Below are 20,664 nucleotides of genomic sequence, written 5' to 3'. Positions count from 1 at the left end.
ATACTAGTTAAAAGCATATTTATTTTTCTCTTCCTTGAATCATCTTTCTTCTTTATGTTTCTAGTTTCTTCAAATGTGTGGTGATCCTTGGTTGGCTGTGCATTTGAAATGAGGCAGAGAAACTGCTTGGAAGCTCCATGAATGTGGGCTGGGTTTGTCAACTTGTGACCTTTGCTTTATGATAAGCAGTTGTGCTTAGTTGCTCTTCCCTCACTACCCATTTGGTTCAGTTTCTTTTTCTTTCTTTTTTTTTTCTGTTCACCCTCCCACCCTGTTCAGTTTCTTTAGAGAAGAGCTCTCTGATTTTTCTTTTTCTTTTGCTTGAGGAATAACCTGTGTGTTGTGTGTATGAGTTGTGAGAATTTAATTGTTGTACATAGCTAAAAATAACCAATCCCTCCTTTTCAGTCCATGTGTCACTGTAGTCATCCTGTGCACTTGATGTTTCTGGGCCTGGATCTTCTTTGGGGTTTTGTAAAATAGGCACCTCCATCTGTGGATCCTGCTACCTCTGTGCATGCTTCTCAGCACTTTTCAGTACTTCTGTGTCTATTTCTTGTCAACCAGAAATTTATTGACATAGTGCATCTGCTGATGCTCTTTTCTCCTTCCCTTCATTATCTTCATTGTTATAGCCATTTCTAATAAATTACCCTAAAATTACGCCAAAATATAACAGTTTAAAATTCAAATATTTACTATCTCATAGTTTCTTAGGAGCAATGTAGTTGGGTGAGTCTTTTTTGTTTTTCTTAAATCCATAGCGTCAAGCATTTATCCCTTGTTACAAGCAATCCAATGATACTCTAAGGTATTTTGGAAAGTACAGTTAAGTTATTGTTGACTATAGTCACCCTATTGTACTATCAAATAGTAGGTCTTATTCATTTATTCTTTTTTTTTTGTACCTATTAAGCTGGATGATTGTGGTTCAATGTCATCTATCAGATTGCAGTCAAGCTGTTGGCCAGGGCTGTTGTCATTTCAAGGGTCCACTTCCAAGCTCATTTGTGTGGTTGATGGCAGGCCTCAGTTCCTCAGCTGGCTGTTGGCATGAGACCTCCATTTCTTACCAGTGGGGAGGAAAAACTTTCCTGTACCCACTTAGATTCAATAGTTAGGGGCCTAGAAATTAAACTGACAAAACATAGATTAGCAAGAGAAAAAACGAAGTTAGTTTATATGTGTATGGAAGCACATAAAAGAAGTGGCTTACAACATGGTTGAAGTTAGTATTCCTAACTTAATGGGACTATGCCTAAAGTTTGTATTCCTAACTTAATGCCTCAAGTTTGTATGTCTAATTTAATGGGGGAAAGGGAAGGTGGAGAGTAGGCTTCAGTGTAAGAAAAAAATGGAATTCTTTAGGAAGGATAAGTGGATTTTTAGAGGAACAAATAGGAGGTAAGAAATGTTTGTTTTTATGGGGGGAATGGTCTTTTCCATCTTCTTCGTGGCCATAAACTCCTGGAGAGGGGATTTATGATAGTTTTCCTCTCAGTCTTCTTTCTGGGAGTGAAGCCACCTAGAAGAAAGGATTTATGGTAGCTTCATTCCCAGAAGTTTCTGCTTTTAGTTGGATAAGGAAAGCTCTGAGCAGCCACCTTTCTGCATTTGTTGACTCTCAAATGTCTTCTGGTTAAAATAATCTTCATACCAGCTCTGAGGTTCCGAGTGGGTTCTCACAGCTGCCTGAGTGTCCTCACCATATGGCAGCCAGCTTTACTTATAGCAAATGATCCAAGAGAACACCCAAGATAAAAGTAGTAGTCTGTTTATAATCTAATCTAATCTAGCCCCAGAGGTGACATACAATCCACTTCTGCCATATTCTATTTGTTGTAACATATAAGTCTAGCCCAAACTTAAAGGAGGGGAATTAAGCTCCATCTCTTGAGGTTAAGAGTGTCAAATAATTTTGTGGACTTTCAGGACATATTTTTCAGGACCATATAGCTTTATACTTAAAAAAAAAAACAACTTTGCTATTATTTCAATAGTGTCTTGGGAAGAATCATTCTATTGTATGGAATATTCCATTGTATAAGTGCATCATACTTTGAAAATTTCTGTGTGGTTGTAAATTTAGCTTGTTTTGAAAGTTTTGCTTTTATAAGAATACCATGATAATATTATTCTAAATAACTTTTTTAAATGAGTAATTATTCATCTGATAGCTTATTATAGTAGTTTATTGCAATGGTCTATATAATCTAGAATACATTTATGGAAATACGCATACATTTTCTTTACAGCAAAATCCTCCAGTATATTAATTATTGTAGCAGTTTTTGTAGTAAAAACTACAAACAGCATGTTCTGAAATAATTAATGTATTTTAATGATTTATTGAATAGATTCATCACTGAACAATTGTCACTTTTGATTTCGTTTTGGGATCTTATGACTTCGCTAGATGGCAGCAGAGGACCAGGTTTAATTCAGACTGCTTTTGTGAAGCAGTAGAATTCTAATGGTATCCAGTGCATTGGACATCTATTTTATAATACAACCCAGAATATTAGCTGGGGATTATTAAGAATTTAGTAAGGATTAGTGGGATCATATATACAACATTACTGAAAGCATAGCCATTTTGACAGTGTTGGTATGTTCTTTTGTGCATTGCATCTGAATTATTATATTTGCAAATGACCTTAAAGTGCCATTTTGGACCTTTTTTGGTAAAAACAATGTAGCCATATTAAAGTCCCTAGAAGTGTTTTTTTCTGTATCAGGAAACTGAGACATTCTTAAGTTGAAATCTCAGAAGGGAAAAATGATATGAAGATTCTCTTTTATCCCATTTGGATTTTTTTTTTTCTCTTAATTGTTTGTGTTGGGAGCAAAGGAGTCTAATAGAAAAACATGTTGGAATGTAGCTCTTTTATTTATAGGCAGTGAAATTTATGTTCATAGGATAGAAAAGTTATTTGACTTGTATGTGGTATATGAGGAACAGTAATTTTTATATATGTGCCCTAATGATATATTTTGGGGAAAAAAATTCTATAACCATATGTTTTAAAATCATATATAGGATTTTTATTTTCTGGAGGAACTATATTTGGTTTTTGCATGTTTGATGGTAATTTGGTTCTCAAAAGGCAGTAACATGTGAACTAGGTAAAGAAATCAGAAAATGAGCAATTCTGACAGTGCTTTTAAATTGTGAAGTCTGATTTGAAGATTATATAGGTGGCCCATCTTAGTGTAGTGTCTCTCTGGCTTTCAGCCCAGATTTAATGTTGCTGCTGTTTTTGCTGGCAGGTGAGCTTCCCTGGACTCATTTTATTTTAGTAACATTTTGGAATTTAGAAAATTTAATTTTTAAAATACTTTTGCATGGGCAGAAAACTAAATTTTGTCTCCCTATGAATTATCTAGAATGGCATTTAGGTCTTTTACATCTTATGTTAGCCTGATAGAATGTAAACTACTGGCTAGGGTTACAGGATATAATATATAACTAGAACAAATCAAATTGCTGCATAAATTACAACCTTTAAGCAGCTGCACTTTGAGACTGCTCTGTGATGTGGCCTTGGTAGTTGGCTTAATGTTATGAGTCCATAATATATTTATTTTTATAGTCTCAGTAGTATTAGCTGTTGAAATTGGTGCTTCTAGGATTTCTCCTGGTACTTTTATGTGAACTTGAACAAAGACTAGTAGCAACCAGTTAATTTCTAATAGTTCGATTCATTAAGAATTACTTACTAGTGTTAAAAGGAAAATAAAAATGGAGGTCACAGTTTAGATATATCCCAAGGCCAACTGCCTATAACCCTGTAACCCAAACTCAAGTCATTCTGATTCCCCTGAAACACTATCTGTACTTATAAAAGAACCACAAAGCATGAGGTTTACATGTTTGCCAGCGTGATTCAGTGAAATTAAACCAATCAGCTATAGACAAATATAAACAGCTCCACTTGCATTAGAATAATGTTAGTGTCTAATGGCCAGTCACGAAAAAGGTCAAAATACTTTCTCCTTTATAAACTGCTATAACTCCTGTGAGGAAGCTTCTTATGACTTGAGGTTTCAGATCTCAATCTGTGCTTTTTGCATGACAGTGAGCTTTAAAATTTTTCCTAACTTGATCTAATTTTATGTTTGATACCAGTAAATGGAGAAATTACAGCTCTCTTAAAACATTTGGTGCGCTTAGATACGGTTTTGTTACTTAGATTTTTCCTTTGTGCATGAAGCAATATTAAATAAAATCAAGCATCATCATGTTGTACATCTTCTACATGTGTTTTTAATTCTCTTTCTTAAAAATACCTTAGTTGTGTTATTAGCACATTTCTAAATTTAAAATAATGGGTGATCTTTATAGTAAAATATTTATGGTAAAGTATAATGCCTGTGTTAAAAGTAAATTTATTTCAGGTTTCTTGTAGATTATTAAAATCCCTTTCAGTAAAATTTTTTTCTGAAAATGTTCATTGTTCTATAGAAATAACATGAGAGTATGAAAAAGATGGTGCTTGCTTTAAAGGAAATTCCTAATTTCTGACAAATTTTAAATGGCTGCTGTTTTGACTACACAGAGCTGCCAAATACAATATTTTGATATGTGGTCAATTTCAATGGCAGTAAAGTTTTAAAAGGAAAAAGAGTTTGTGTGTATTTAAGAAAAGAAAATTGAAGATGTGGTTCATGCCCTAAAATAGGTCAAAATCTAATGAACAATATGAAGTATAATTGCATATAAATGACATGACATAGACTCTAAGAATGTAGGAGTTCTTAGGAGGATGATGAGTGAAGGATGAGTAACAGGGGTGAGGGGAGCAACGTGAAGAAAGTCATGAGGTAGAAACAGCCTGAGCTGGACCGACCTGATTAATAATTGATATAAATCCACAATCTTTGTAAGCTCTTACAGTTGAGGCAGTTAGGTGCTTATGAGAAAATTGTTACACTGGTGGCTGCATAAACCCTTTGTTTATGTTTTGAAGCATGTCAGAGTTTTAATGATTGCTAAGCCATAAGCTTCTGATTTAAACTTTGACTATAATGTCAACTCCCACTCCTTGAATTGTTCTTAGGAGGCTATTAAAATGGGAGATCCTTTATCTCAGTCTTCTTGAAGTTTAGGACCACCTGATTTGCTGAGTCAGTTGGTTAGCCCCATAGGCTTTGAGGCCTTAAAAGAGCTGTTTTTTTTTTTGGAAATCAGGTAAAGAGTGTGGTAAGAGACTATTTTCCATAGTGATACAGAAGGCAGGGAAATGAACACTCTGAGGAATAGTTGCTGTGGCAGTGGAAGAGGAAGCACTTCACCCAGTTATGTGACTGGAGGAAGAAAAAGGTTGTGATGGCACAGAAAGCTAAGCCTAAGGGGCTTTCCCAGCTGGAGGCACAGGAAAACCCTATAGTAATTCTCTCCCAGTCATCCTTCCCAACACTTTATTTCCTATTTTCAGTTATAATTAAAAGACTGTTAGGTGAACCTTTTTTGGGACTTAGTGAAAATTTTACTCAAAGTAGCTTACATTTAGCATTCATTCAGTGAGTCTAGTCAATAGTGAATTTCGAAGGTTGCATAATATAAAATGTGAAAATTAGAAGACTGATTAGAACTAACTTGTGATCATACTTAGTTTTTCTTTTCTTCTTCTTCTAGTACTCTTTGCTCTTTTTAATCCTAGTTAGGATCAAAACAAGCACATTTCTATAGCTAAGAAGAGAAAATCTATTGAATATAACTTTTGGACAGATTCTTCAGTGAAAACTTTTTTTTTTTCAGATTAAAATAATTTTTAAAATTCTTTTGCTTTTTTTGGACATCTGCTGTCAGGCTTTCCATTTGCATTTTCTCTCTCTCTTTTTCTTTTTTGAGATGGAGTCTTTCTCTGTTGCCCAGGTTGGAGTGCAGTGCCATGATCTCGGCTCACTGCAACCTCTGCCCCCCAGGTTCAAGCGATTCTTGTGCCTCGGCCTCCTGAGTAGCTGAGACTACAGGTGTGTGCCACCACGCCTAGCGAATTTTTGTATTTTTAGTAGAGATGGGGATTCACCGTGTTGGCCAGGCTGGTCTCAAACTCCTGACCTCAGGTAATCTGCCTGCCTTGGCCTCCCAAAGTGCTGGGATTACAGGCGTGAGCCACCATGCCTGGCCCTGGCTTTTCTATTTTCTTTTGCAATTTGAGTGTTAAGGGTGGCTTGAGGTTAATTCTATGTGTATGTGAATCACCTGGAAATCTTGTTAAAATGCTAATTCTGATTCAGAAAGTCTAGGCTGGGGCCCAAGATTCTGCATTTTTGACAAGTTTCCAGGAGATGCTAATGCTATTGGTCCAGGGACCACATTGTGAGTAGCAAGAATTGACTCCATTTTCTCAGGTTATAGATGAGAATATCAAAGCTAGAGAGACCAAGTGGTTTTTACAAGGTCCCATACCTAGTTAGTAAGGGTGGACTTTTAATTTTTAATCCGATAAAGTCATATTTTTCAGCATAAGGAAATACTTAAAAACCAAGAGAAATCTTCCTCTTCCCCTAATTAGATGGCAGCTCATTTGTTAAGCCAACTTTATTCAATTTGAATCTTTAAGATGTGTCTTAAGATTTTCTCTTCCAACCTTACTGCTTTTGAAGATTTGAAGAAAAATAAATAAATGGATACATTGATTTATTTGAATGTGTCTGTATCCAGTTATTAGAGTCCTTACTTTTTGGACTTTAGATGATCAGGAAACAGGTTTAAGTGACCTTAGGAGATAGTAAAATATGTTATATTCAAATCTAGTTTTTGAGGTAGAAGCTTCTTGCTATGGTAGGGTAAATCATGTTTTTATTTAAAGTGACTGTTAATGTACACTTTGTTTTCAGACATTTACAAACTGGAGGAGGTAATGTAACTAGTTTTTTGTGTCTTTGGTAGTGCCTGTATGAATACTTTTTGCTCTTGTCTGTGAATCTAGTCTGGTTTTTCTTGTGCCTTAAGAACTTTTAGGATTGTTGCAGCACTGGAGGTGGGGTATAAACGTGTGTAAGTGCATGCTACTTGGGGGATATGGGACTACATAAGAACCCTTTCAACCCTTGATAATTCCATAATTCTCTAATTCTTTGAAGATTGGTGAAATGGAGGAGGAAGCATATTCTATCCCACAGAAGTGGCAGTTAATGAGATGCATGTTGCCCTTAGCAAATGAATTTAGTCCTAACTTGACAATTCTTTTCAAAAAGTGAAAGATATGCTTTGATAATTTGCTCGTTGCACTTCCCCAAACTGTTAGTTGATTTTATAAATTTGTAGAGGGTGGAGACTTTATCAGTCAATTTTTATTGTTATGACAGTTATTATATTTCTTTTTGGTAGATAAAGGAAACATGAACCCAAGTAGATTTAATTATAATTTTATTTAAGTTATCATTTTACTAATCTATATTTTAATGAGATAGATTGTGGGACCAGAACATGGTCAATGATCATTTTCCATTGTGTATTATAGCTTTCGGGTTTATTGTGTATGTACCATTATTGTTAGTAAATCTTAAGAAATTCTTTCCGTATATTGGAATATTTCAGGCTCTGGGTTTGTTTTTATCATTCTAATGTTTAGAAAACAATCTCTTAGACAGATTGAGACCTACCTGATTCAAGTTTTTAAAATATGAATTCTCTGTTTTGAGTTATTGCTCATTCAGTGCAGCGTCTGATTTTACAAAATTTACTTTGGTTATACCTATTCATAGAAAAATGAATTAAGGAACTATTTTACTATAACTGTTGACTGCCTTTGTGTAAATATGTTTATATGTTTGGGTGTGTGGTCTGTGGGTAACCTTTACCAAGAGTTACCTGTGATTCATTTCTCTATGTTTCAAAATTTCTGTGTTCACTTATCTCTTTCTCTTCTGTGTTCAAAAGGGATGGCTTCCTCTTTCCTGTTTATAGGGTTCTTAAACTAATCCTTTCTGTTTTATTCAGGGTTTTGTTTTATCATTAACCCTAACTCTAACTCTTCTTTGGATTGTGTAAAGTAATAGTAGTAGCAGCTGTAGTTCACTATAGTGGTAGTAGTTGTAGTCGTAGTACTAATGATATCTAGCTTTAATTAAGTACTTAATTAAGTACTCTGTGCCTTGGACATAATAACAATAGCTGATACTATATTACTGTGTATTAATCACTGTTCTGGTATCCTTTATATATTAACTCATTTAATTCTTTTCTTTAATTTTTAAAATTGTGGTAAATTACACATAACATAAAATTTACATTTTAACCATTTAAAAATATGCAGTTCAGTGGTATTAAGTACATTCATATTGTGTGCAACTGTCACCAACATCTGTCTTCAGAACTCTTTGATTTTGTATAACTGAAATTCTATACTCATTAAACAGTAACTTCCTATTCTCCCTATGCCCCCTGGCAACCACTGTTCTCCATTCTGTCTCTGATTTTGATTACTCTAGGTACTTCATAGGGAATGATACAGTGTTTGTCTAGTTGTGACTGGCTAATTTCACTTAGCATAATGCCCTCAAGTTTCATATGCTGTAGCATATATCACAATTTCCTTCCTTTTAAAGGCTGAATATCTTTCCATTTTATGTATATGCTGCGTTTTGCTTATTCATCCCTCCATGGATACTTGGATTGCTTCAGTGGTTTAGCTATTGTGAATAAGGCTGCTGTGGACATGAATGCACTAACTCATTTAATTCTTAAAACCCTTAGGAGGTGAGGACTTCTGGTGAGGAAACAGACACTTAGTCAAGTAACTTGTGCAAAGTTGCACAATTAGTAAGAGCTGGTATGGGATGAATGGTTCTTAACCACTATAGTAGAGTGCCATATAATTTTCTATGCTGGTACCTTCTCTTTTGCCTACAGATATCTTCACCCCTCTTTGCTATATGTTAACATGTAATTAATGGTATGTAGTACAAATACTTTTAATGCTAATTTGGCAAATGAACAGTTCATTTTATTTATTAGTGTTTGTTGCATTTCAACTATACTTCAGCCCAATTACAAAATGAAGTTGAAACTCCTTAAGCTGGATTTTAACACTCCTACTTGCTCCCTGTATGCTTCTCTTTCACCATGATGTGATCATTTATTATATGTAGTAGCTATATAATTCCTGGACAAGTTGGAGTGATAGAGTGCTTTGACTAGGACCTGTTAATTGGAGTATGGGAGATTTCATGGGAGTTTTGAATAGGAATTTGAAGATATGTATTTTGAGACAGGCTCGTGTAGTAGTATAGCTACATGGGCTTAGAAACAGACATATACAAATTCCAGCAGTGGAGGATGGCAAAATGAGAAGAGAATAAGCAAGTTGCAACTGTGAAGTTAAAGCATATAGTTAGGAGTTGGACCTTCATAATATTGGATGAGATTTTTGGTTCCAGTCTGCCTGCTTGATTTTTAGGGATCTAGATAGCAAGCACTATTGAGTCTGGAATTACAGGCTTTGGAACTTGGATTTTTCATCAGAGCCCATAATTATAGCAGTCATACCATTGACAGTTTGCAAATTAATTTTTTAAAATTGTTGAGTAGTTTGGAAAAAATTTGCTCCTTCCTTACACTTAGTATTTAATATGTCATTGATTTTGTGGAATAAGAGAGAGGAATCTAGAAACTGACACTGGGCCCCATGCCCTGCCAAACTCTGTCATAGTGTTGCTTTTTAAATTGACAGATTTGCACAAGACTCTAAATCTTGGTGGTTGAAGAGACTTTCTTGAAACAGATTTCGAAGACGATTAATAATCTGTTAATACAAATAAGCACACACAGTACTTTGATAAGGCTTGAGATTTTGTGATTCTTTATGGTAGGTATCTCTATGTCTTCAAAATTTACTTGTGATGAATTAACTAAAATTAAAATGAAAGTTACAGTCTTTTGACTGTTGACTTTTCTATAGACATAATTTACCCAGTACTGTTTATTAAGATTAAACTGTTTAGAAAAACAGGACATAGTAAAAAATCTGTGGTAGAAGCCACATATAAAATAAAGATGGCTATGCTTATGTAGAAGACATTTAAATGTTGGCAAATTGTCCAAATCTTCAGTGGCATGCTGCTGGCCTGCCATTTAATATACAATTAACATTCTAAGATCAAAGACTAGTTAGATTAATTTGACAATTAAATTGGTGAAGAAGTGAATAGGCTTTGCAATTTAAAATTAAATAATACATGCTGTCTGCTTAATTACTGTTGTGTTCATGTAAGTGATCACATAATAGAAGGGAGCTGTGGGCTTAAAGTGAATTTAAGACCATAAAGCCATAATCAGTCACATCTGCTTCATGACTTTAAGTTGATGTGGTACGAGTGTGAAAGAAGAGCTCATCCTTTGAAGAGGTCTGCTGTACTTACAGAATCAATAAGTCAAATCAAAAATACCTGTAGGGTTAGAATCTCTTATATTGCTGAATGAAAATTTTAATAGTTTTTGGTAAAGAGATTATGTTAGAGCTATGTTGTCATTTCACTGACTGTTAGCGGCAGTAAAAAGTCAAAAAATGGTTAGACAGTGTTACTGTATGTGTGTGTTCTTTTAAATTTGTTAATGTGAAACTGAGGATCTTAATATGAGTCCGTTGAATTTCCGGGAAGATGACATAAGGTAAAGTCCTCAAGACTGCCCCCCCTTCAGACACAGTTGCAAGTCTTGGCCTCCAGAACTTCTGACCAGCTAGCTTCAATTTGGGGTTCTCACAACCCCCTCTTTGGATTCAATTAATTTGCTAAAGCAACTCACAGAATTCAGGGAAACTTATATTTACTGGTTTATTATAAAGGATATTACAAGGAATACAGATGAAGAGATGCATAGGATGAAGCATGGGGAAAAGAGTGCAGAACTTTCACGTCCTCCCTGGATGTGCCACCCTCCAGTAACCTCCACGTGTTCTGCTGTCTGGAAGCTCCCCAAACCCTGTCCTTGGTCTTTTATGGAGGCTTCATTATGTAGGCGTGAGGGAGTAAACCATTGACCATCGGTGATCAACTTAATCTTCAGCCCTTTCTCCTTCCTAGAAGATGTGGGGTGGTGTTGAAAGTCCCAACACCCTAATCTTGCCATGTTCTTTCCTAGTCCCCATCCTGAAGCTACCTAGGAGCTGCCAACCATCAGTCAACTCATTAATATACAAGAAACCATCATTTTGGTGTTTCTGAGGATTTTAGGATTTGTATGCCAGGAAACAGTTGAAGAACAAATATATATATTTCACAATATCACAGATGCAAACAAATGATGTTTAAATTATCTGGTCTTTTTCTGAAATTCATTAAGTTTAGATTGTATTTCTATGGAATTATAGTATAAATCATAATTAGGTGCCTAAACTAGCCTCTAAAGCTTATTCCTAAGGTAGCTAAATTACTTATTATGTATATATACTATGAAAAATGCCAAAATGTACTGTTTCAACACTGGTAATTAAGCAAACTGCCATTGTAACATAAGAAGTTTATGAAAACTATTTTGAATAATTTAAAAACTTTGGGGAAAACTGGATTTTATAAGATAAGGAGATAGAGACTATTATATAAGGAGATTGTGAAAGGGGTTTTGACACTGATTCTTTATTGTCTAGATGGATTAAACAACTTATTACTTTAAATTTTGCTTTATACAGAAGTGTCACTAGCTTTGATCAGAGTTTTCGTTGGTTCATGAATGGAACTAAGTTAAAGGAGGTGAGAAGGAGAAATATGTTTTTTCTTTTTAAAAAGTTGTGGTAAAATATACTTAAGATTTCTTATTTTAAAAAAAAGAGTTGAAAGAAACAGGAAAAAATGGGCTAAAGAAGACATGGGTATATCTCGCAAAAGAGGTTATCAGAGGCAGAATTTACTGAGCAGTGAGGTAATGAGAGAAACAGGCAAAGTGTGCATGAGCCCCATGGGGAAGGAAGAAAGTTGGAGTTTGGCAAGTCAGCTGTTCTTGTATTGTTTTTTGAACACATGACAGGTGTTGGTGAGTAGGGGGCATGGTCTGACCAACTGCTCCTATGTGAGGAAGGTTTATATATTCTATTTGGGAAAGTGGTCTGAATTTTCTTTATAAGAAATTTTAGTATACTTGAATTTATTTCTGTATACTAATACAACATTGAGAATTAGCTTTCAGGAACTTGTGTGCCAATTCTATTGGGAATAAAAATGAGAAGAAATGTAGCTTGTATAGAAATAGCAGAGGTTTGGTAGTGAATTCTTATGAGAGAAAAGATATACAGAGAAAGTAAACTCTAGAATTAGCATTATACACTTGTCTATGTTGAAGGATGGTAAATAGAGGGTATGTCTCTTGGCATGAAGTTACCAGGTAAAGGGCTAGTATTATGTAACCCTTGTTATTAAGGATATGTTAGGGACATTACAGTGCGATTTCATCATAGGCACATTAAACCTCCTTACATTTAGCTGTATATATTGAGGCAAAAACAACAACAAGAAAAAGCCCATTAACATGTTTTTTTTTTTTTTTTTTTTTAAGTTAAAAAAAAAATAGAGATGTGGTCTCGCTATCTTGGCCAGGCTAGTCTTGAACTCCTGGCCTCAAGTGATTCTCTGCTTTGGCCTCCCAGAGTGCTAGAATTACAGACGCGTATCACTATGCTTAGCCTTCTTGACTGTAAGCAATAGAAATCAACTTTGGCTAATTTATGCAAAGGAATAAATAAGGAGAACCACTTTTGGAAAATGGATAGGAATCAAGGGAAGCCAGCAGCAAGGACCAGAGCCAAGGTCAGGGCACAGGAACACTTTGATTAGGAAGCCACCATTAGCACTTGCTGACAATGTCTTTGCTGTTGCTATAAATAATTCTGCAACTATTCTTGTGCCTCTTTGTCACTCAAGTTAAAAGTTATGGGAAAGGAACATGGATAGTCTGGTCTAGATCCTGAGCCTATTTCCAGCCTGCTAGGGGTAGGGAAAATCTGGGCCTTTGGTTTCCATCTAAACTCATGGTGTCCATCATTTCTTCCAAACAAAATGGGACAATTACTGCTTCCTTCTTAAATACCCCATGGCTCAGTAAATATACCCAGTTCCTGAAGCCAGAACTTGGAACTTCTCTCATTTTCTCAGTCACATATCCAGTAAATAGCATATTGAATTACTGTCAGTCTACAACTTGAATAATCTTGAGTTTATCTGTTTATCTCTAAAATTATTGTTACTACTGTCCTAGTCACTGTGATTTCTCACATAGTCTATTACAGAGGCCTTATAATTTCTCTTATCTACAGATTGGCCCCTATTCTGTTGGGGTATACGTTATGTGGTAATGAACTTTTAAAGATGCAGGTGAGATTGTGTCATTAGTTTGCTTAAAACATTTTAGTGGTCTGCATTTATTTACCTCCCATCTCTCAGTTCGAGTCCACCCTTTTATTCTGTGTTAGGGGCTGGGACTTTGCAACCTACATTTCCCAGACTCCCTTGCCAGCTTGCTTCCTGTTGAGTTTTACCACTGGGAGCACAGGCGGGAATTTGGAAGGTGAGAGAAGGGACTACTCTTATTCCCAGTTTCTGTAAGGACACGTCCAATAGCAAAGGACAACTATTACTCCATTCTCCAACTTCTTTTGTCACTCTCTGCACCAGTCTCGCTGTTCCCTCTCAGAGGTACCAGCTTCTGGGCAGGGCATCCTAGGTAGATAGAGTGCCACTTGTATCACTTCCTAACCTGCTGAACTTTGTTCACTTAGTGGTTTGACCATCCTCTATTGGACACCTGTTCATAGGGATTCAAACTTAAGCTACAGGGCCATTTGTGGCCACCTCCTTAGAGGTTAGAGCATCCTGCCACATGGACCTCTTTCACCTTCTTCCAGGCATAGCCCTATAATGCTTTTCTTCCAAGCTCCTAGCTTTTCAATAACAGACCTCTTTCATTTTGTTCCCCTAGTCCTGTGGGTCATAGTGCTTCCTGCAACTATTAATCTCTGAGTTATTTCAGCTTTCCTGTTCTATGTTCTCAGCTTTCCAGTGTCTTTGTAACCAATGTGCTGTATTATATCTCCTGGGTTTGAATTCTGCATTATGGTTTCTGTTTGTCTCATACAAGTAGTTTTTTGTTTTCTAAGATAAAGTTAAAAAAAAAGTTAAAATAACTGGTGGCTGGGGGTGGGGGGATTAAACAAATTTTCAGACTGAGTACGGTGACTCATGCCGGTAATCCCAGCACTTTTGGAGGCTGAGGTGGGAGGATTGCTTGAGCCCAGGAGTTTGAGGCTGCAGTGAGCTATGTTCACACCACTTCACTCCAGCCTGGGTGACAGAGTGAGATCCTGTCTCAGAAAAAAAAAAAAAGTTTTCATAATTCCTATTTCTCTGTTACTTCTTTAGTCTCATGCCATACCATTTTCCTGCTTTCTCTTTACACTTGAGTATTCTGAACCTTTTTTAGTTACCAGAACATTGCTGCATTCTATCTTGTCTGAAGGACATTGCACCTACTACTCTGTGTACTCCAACCCTCCCATCCCTCATTTCTCTTCTTCTCTCACATTACAACCTATGCTGGGTTGATTCCTACATATTGAATGTGAGGGGTAGTATACTGTAGAGGGTGTACAAACAAACTATTGTCTAAGTTTTAATATCGGCATTGCTGTTGTGTCAGCGTTATGACATTGGGCAATGTCTCAGTTTCCTCATCTGGAAAATGGGGATAATAATTTTACTGACCTGGTAAGGTTGTTGTAAGGATTAAATGAGTTAATAAATGAGTTAATAAAAGTGCTCTTTTCTTCAGAACATAGTAGTTGCTCAGTAAGTGTAACCTGTTGTTATTATCAGCTATGCATGAATTCTTCTGGAATGCTTTCCATGATCTCCAAACTCTGACGGGCTCTACCTTTGTAGGCTCCTGTAATAGCTTCTACTTCACTGTTCTAATACGTATTATGGTTGGAATTATTTAATATCTTGTTTTCTTGTTAAGAGTGTAAATGATATGAAGTTGAGAAGAGAGTCTGTGCCATTTGCTGTTATAACCCTGGCATCTAGTACTGCCTAGCATCTAGACTGGCTCCAGGTCGGCCCTTTAACTTATATTTTAAAAAATAATTGATTAAAAAATTTAAGAGAAAAGCCATAATAAGTTTGATAGGGGCTAGGAAAAATGAATAGAGATAGAGATGGTGGTGAAATAAATCAATGTAAATGATCAGCTTTTCTGTTTTTATTGCCCATCAAAATGCTCTAGTATGTAGGCTGTATGATAGAAGAAGAGGAATATCTGTTGTTTTGAAGCCACTGTGGTACAAAGAACAAGGGCTAGAATCCTGTCTTAATTCATTGCCACTTTGCAAAGGGAAAATGTTTCTCTGGGTCTGATTATAGACTGCATTTCTGGCTTGGTGGCTTTTTTCCCCCTTGTAAAGCTTTAATTTTGCCCCCTGTGTCTAAAAGCAATTTGCGTTTATTTTTAAAAATTTTGAAAATACAGAAAAGCATAATGAGGAAAGCAAATATCATTGATAATTCTATTACATAGAGATGGGGCAGCTCTTACTATTTTGGTATAGGCTTTACTCTATATTTACGCTATATATACAGTTTTGTCCTCCTTTCCTCTGTAATTATTTAATGTATTCTGGTTTTAAACTTGCTTTTTTCCCCACTAAATATATTGTAAATCTCTTTCCATATTAATGAATATTTTTATCATTGTTTAAAAAATGCTTGACTAGTATGCTTTTACATGAATATGCAATATTTATTTTACCTATTTGCTGAATGATGGACATTTGAGTTTTTACCCTTTCACTGTTATAAAATATTATGATGAACTTGGTTGTACATACAGCTTTGCTTAACAAATATTGAGTGCCTTCCTTTAGTGTGTATTCAGATAGACTGTGCAAGATACTTAAGCTGTGAGAAGGAACAAAATAGATAGGATTTCTGCCTTCATAGAGTATAAGATAAATTCCTAAATTGATGATCAGAGTTGGGTCTAAATTGGTGATAACTTTAAATTACAAGGAGTTTAAGGACCATTTTACTCTCAGACTACTGGGAGGAATGTGAATTAGGACTCTAAGGTGGTATTAGTTACCATTGTTTTCCGTCAGTTTTCCTTCTCTTTAATTATGTACTTCCTAATTTTATTAATGTATATTTGGTTGTTTTACTTAATTATATATCTCACATCTCAGCAACTGCTCTGAAAGATTATTTCCAGTTTTGGTAGAAAACCTGCATTTACAGTAAAGTAGTCTATACATCTGGCTTTTCTGTAATCCATATACCTTTGGTATATATACTTTAGCATTTTCTATCTGGGAAACGCATACTGAATTAAATTTTGCCTTTTAATGGGAATGAATATAATACAAATACCTATTGGTAATTATGAATATTAACTTTGCAGTTGAGATAATTTCCTAATTAATAAGAAATTATATTTCACCATAGTTATATACTAAGGCAGTATCTGACAGTTTGTGAGGTAGTTGCCTCTTTTTAAATAATCTGGCTGCTTTCAGGGACTTTGTAGTGATGTGGAAATATTTCCACATTCCTTACATGAAATAGCTCATTACTTTTTGTTAGTATCACATAACAAAACAACATATGATTTGGAATGACTGGAGTTCGAACTAAAAATCATAGCTCAGGAACTTGTGTTCCAAAGCCTGAAAATTTATGTGTGCGGAAGAATCCCTAAATACCAAGTGCTAAATAATTTCTCTGGTGTTTCTGCAGGAGCAAGCTGTGTTTCTCATAAGCTATCCTTTTTGTAAATCCCGTCCTCTAAAGCTTTTTCTTCCCTAGTCTTTTAAATCTGTTTATACACATGTGTACATAGAAAATATTTTCTTTTGATTGATACTCTACTTGATTTAAAAGAAAAGGTCTGATACTAAGATGTGTGTGTGTGTGTGTGTGTGTGTGTGTGTGTGTGTGTGAAATAAATATATCTTCACCCTGGGATAATACCTATTCTATGTAAACATTAAATTTAAAATTCTCAACTTCTGGGCAGTCAGTGAAAGGGGAAATATAATTTCAGTTATCATTATTACATGATCATAAGAGTAAACCATTTCTTTTTTCTGAATTCTAACATTTATTAGCTTAAGTCAGCTTTTCTCAAATTGTAAGTATAGAACACCAATTCTGTCAAATTTTAACAGATATCAGGATTAAGTTTAGGAAACAGTGGACTAAATAAGATGAACAGATTTATTTATATATTTTATCATAACTTTAAATATCCTAATATATATCTTGACTTTCTAAGAGAAAGATACAGTGGTTTCCTAACTTATTTGCCTTGAAATACCCTTTTGGTGAATATCAACTTTGCAAAATGCCAGCCTAAGTCCTTAACAACATGATGGGTTGTGTGTCTTCCATGCCATTTTTGCAGACGATGTCATCATTGCTTTTTATTTGATCTTCCCTTTTGTTGATTTAAATTCCTTTTGAAACATAATCCAAGGCAAAGCTTACTTCTTCCAAGTAGCTTAGATTCTCTCTATCCACCAGGAATTGCTGCTTTTGAAAAGCATGTGCCAGAGGGCCTTGCGAACTAAGTATTCCTGTTGTCTGTGTGCTGGCTGGCCTGGCCTTTGGTCTAGGAGTCTTTCATATACACAGTCAGTCCAGACTGAGGCTGAATTTATTTTTCCTAGTGAAACCTGAGTCCCCACACTCCCCATCTACTAGGGCTGCAGCTATTATAGCAAGGGCCTGAGCTCTCCATTTGCTCCCCAGACACCTGCTGGAACTAATTATCATTATTATTAAAACTTAAAAATTTTTTTTTTCTATTATGTTGCCTTTTTTCCTTTTTCTTTTTTCACTTTTTTTTTTTTGGAACTGATTATTTTGGAAACAGCAAAGAACAACATACTTCACAATCTAATCCAAAAACATAAGCCCCTTTGGTCTTGCATGCTGCTCTTTTGCATTTTGTTTGTACACTTGTTTTCCCTTCATCAGCTCTCCTATTTCTCCTCACCTATCCTAAACATGTGTACTTTGCTCTTCAGAACACTGGTTTGTGGTTAGCCAGTTATCCACTATTATATTAGCTTCCATATACTCTGTTAGCTTGCATCTCTTCATGTAATATTTCTTCTGTCCCCTAATCTTAACTTGATTCAGCTGCATCTTTCAGTTGTTGCTGCCTTTTTTTGGTCATACTCAGGTACTTTGCGGGTAGGAGGTTGGACAGTCTGGTCAGTGTTCTCTTTCATTTTCATTGGTTCCTCCAGACCACTCTTCTTCCAGTCTTTCATTTAACACCAAACACCAAACAAAAACAGCCTAACAAAATGATTCTGTTTCTTTGAGGCTTATGCCTTTTAACTTTCTAATCTTTTTTGCTGTAAATTTTTTCTCATTCTTTGAAGACTTTGGTTCCTGGATATGATCTTCATTTTCACCCCAAGTCTTCTTATCCATTTGGTAGCATAGCTTCCCAGACTGTAATGTCCTCAACTTCAATCCATCTGGACTTTATATGTGGTGTGAAATAGAACTCCATTCTTGATTTGCTGATGGGAAATCAGTGATGATAACCTGACCATTTGAAGAATGACAGGTTGTTAAGTGTATGAATTCCCCCATGTATTGATTGAGTTTGAGAAGATAAGAGCTGATTGAAAATCTTATGGCTGTGTTTAAAAATATTTTAATTTTATAGTCATAAATGAGAAGAAAAGTTATACCTGATATTGTGGTATCTGGCTATATCATGATATTGATTCAAAGAGAGGGATTAGCTGTTTTGCTAACAGGTATGGTAGAAAGAGCACTGGATAATTTAAAGTCTGGCAAATGGCAAATCACTTAATGTTTTTCACTGCTTTTTTCTATTTTGAAGTGGAGAGAATACCTAATCCATATAGTTATTGAGCTAATAAAATACATTTATATATGTGTATATGTGTGTTTTGTAAACTTTGAAAGGCTTCAGTGTTTAAGATCTCATAAAAACTAGAGAACCATTCTCTGTTAGGATGGATTCATAAGGTTACTCCTGAACATCACATTATCTCCATAAAAAACTTAGATTTCCCTATACTCTGTGTTTTCTATAGGAAATGAAAAAAGTTAAAAAAATTATTATTTGTGGACTAGGCATGGTGGCTCATCGCTGTAATCCCAGCACTTTGGGAGGCTGAGGTGGGCAGATCACTTGAGGCCAGGAGTTTGCGACCAACATAGTGAAACCCCATCTCTACTAAAAAAAAGAAAAAAAAAAAAACCAAACAAATTAGCTGGGCATGGTGGCACACAGCTGTAATTCCAGCTACTCTGGAGGCTGAGGCACAAGAATTGCTTGAACCTGGGAGGCGGAGGTTGCACTGAGCCAAGGTTGTGCCACTGTACTCCATCCAGCCTGGGCAACAGAGGAAGACTCTGTCTCCAAAAAAAAAAAAAGAAAAAATATTATTATTTGTGATACTTTAATCTACATGATAGAGAGACTCTAGTGAACATTAGTCTACAGATGTTTAAGGTCTGTGGAAAACCAGTATGTTATTTCTCATGACCCTGTTCTTGATATTATACTGTAAATATTAGCTTTTTAATATTTCATTTACAGGTACATGATGTTGATTGATGGCACAAATGAAGTTTTTATGATTGATAGAGACAATTCAGTATTTCATGTTTCAAATCTGGAATTTCCATTTCGTAAAGATCTTCGTATGCATTTATCAAATACTCTCTTGGATGGCGTAAGTCATATTTATGTATACTATAAAATTAAACATTGCCATTTTTCTTTTCCTTGTAAGTAAATGTGTATTTCTATTGGTTAAGAAATTTCAAATGAAATCTAACTTTTGTTTTTTTTTTTTTTTGAAACAGAGTCTGTCTCTGTCGCCCAGGCTGGAGTCCAATGGCATGAGCTCGGCTCACTGCAACCTTTGCCTCCTGGGTTCAAGTGATTCTCCTGCCTTAGCCTCCCCAGTAGCTGGGATTACAGGCATGCACCACCACGCCTGGCTAATTTTTGTATTTTTAGTAGAGAAGGGGTTTCACATGTTGGTCAGGCTGGTCTCGAACTCCTGACCTTGTGATCCACCCGCCTTGGCCTCCCAAAGTGCTGGGATTACAGGCATGAGCCACTGTGCCCGGCCAAATCTAACTTTTATTAGGATGTTAAATTTCATTTATTTCTTATGTGTACTTACATTGAATTAAGGTCCTTTTAAAGAGGGATCTGCCAACTGAATCTTTGAGCATAAGTAATACTTTGAGATATTTTCTTTAGTGGAGAAAGTTGTTAAAGATATGTAAAGGGTGTTAAATGAGTGCTCTGGTCAAATATATATACATATGGATAGTTATATAATTTTGCATGAAGAGAAACAAATGTTACATGTGGTTAGTAACTTGTCTTTTTTCCCACACTTAGCAATGTGTTTTGGACATCTTTTTCACATAAATATCTGAATGGTTTACCATTGTGTATACAGAGACCATAAATTGGGGTTTCCAAACTATGTTGATGGTGAAAATTGTAGGGTTAAAAAATTGCTTGTTTAAAATATGACCCTTTCCAATAGCATATCCTAGACCATATGAATTGGAATCTCCCAGGGACCTACATGTCCGTACAAGTGACGAAGTGATTGTAATTAGGCAAGTTTGAGAAACAGTTCTGTAATTTATTTAACTAGT

General features: G+C 35.5%; 1 protein-coding gene across 6 annotated transcripts in view; it reads left to right on the top strand.

The window, feature by feature from the left end:
- Window positions 1-20,664, top strand: part of RNGTT (RNA guanylyltransferase and 5'-phosphatase) — a 408,235-nt gene that overhangs the window by 91,709 nt on the left and 295,862 nt on the right. For all 6 annotated transcript variants that reach the window (XR_008519039.1, XM_054546048.1, XM_054546049.2 and 3 more), the window contains exon 9: window positions 19,580-19,715. Coding sequence is in view for 5 of the 6 variants with exons in the window: in XM_054546048.1 (XP_054402023.1) it covers window positions 19,580-19,715 (136 nt within the window). In the remaining variant the exon portion in view is untranslated. The remainder of the gene's footprint in view (window positions 1-19,579; window positions 19,716-20,664) is intronic.

The sequence above is a fragment of the Pongo abelii genome, chromosome 5, assembly GCF_028885655.2.
Source record: "Pongo abelii isolate AG06213 chromosome 5, NHGRI_mPonAbe1-v2.0_pri, whole genome shotgun sequence".
Taxonomy (NCBI): domain Eukaryota; kingdom Metazoa; phylum Chordata; class Mammalia; order Primates; family Hominidae; genus Pongo; species Pongo abelii.
The sequence above is the reverse complement of the archived record's forward strand: the minus strand, read 5'-3'. Positions and strand labels throughout refer to the sequence as shown.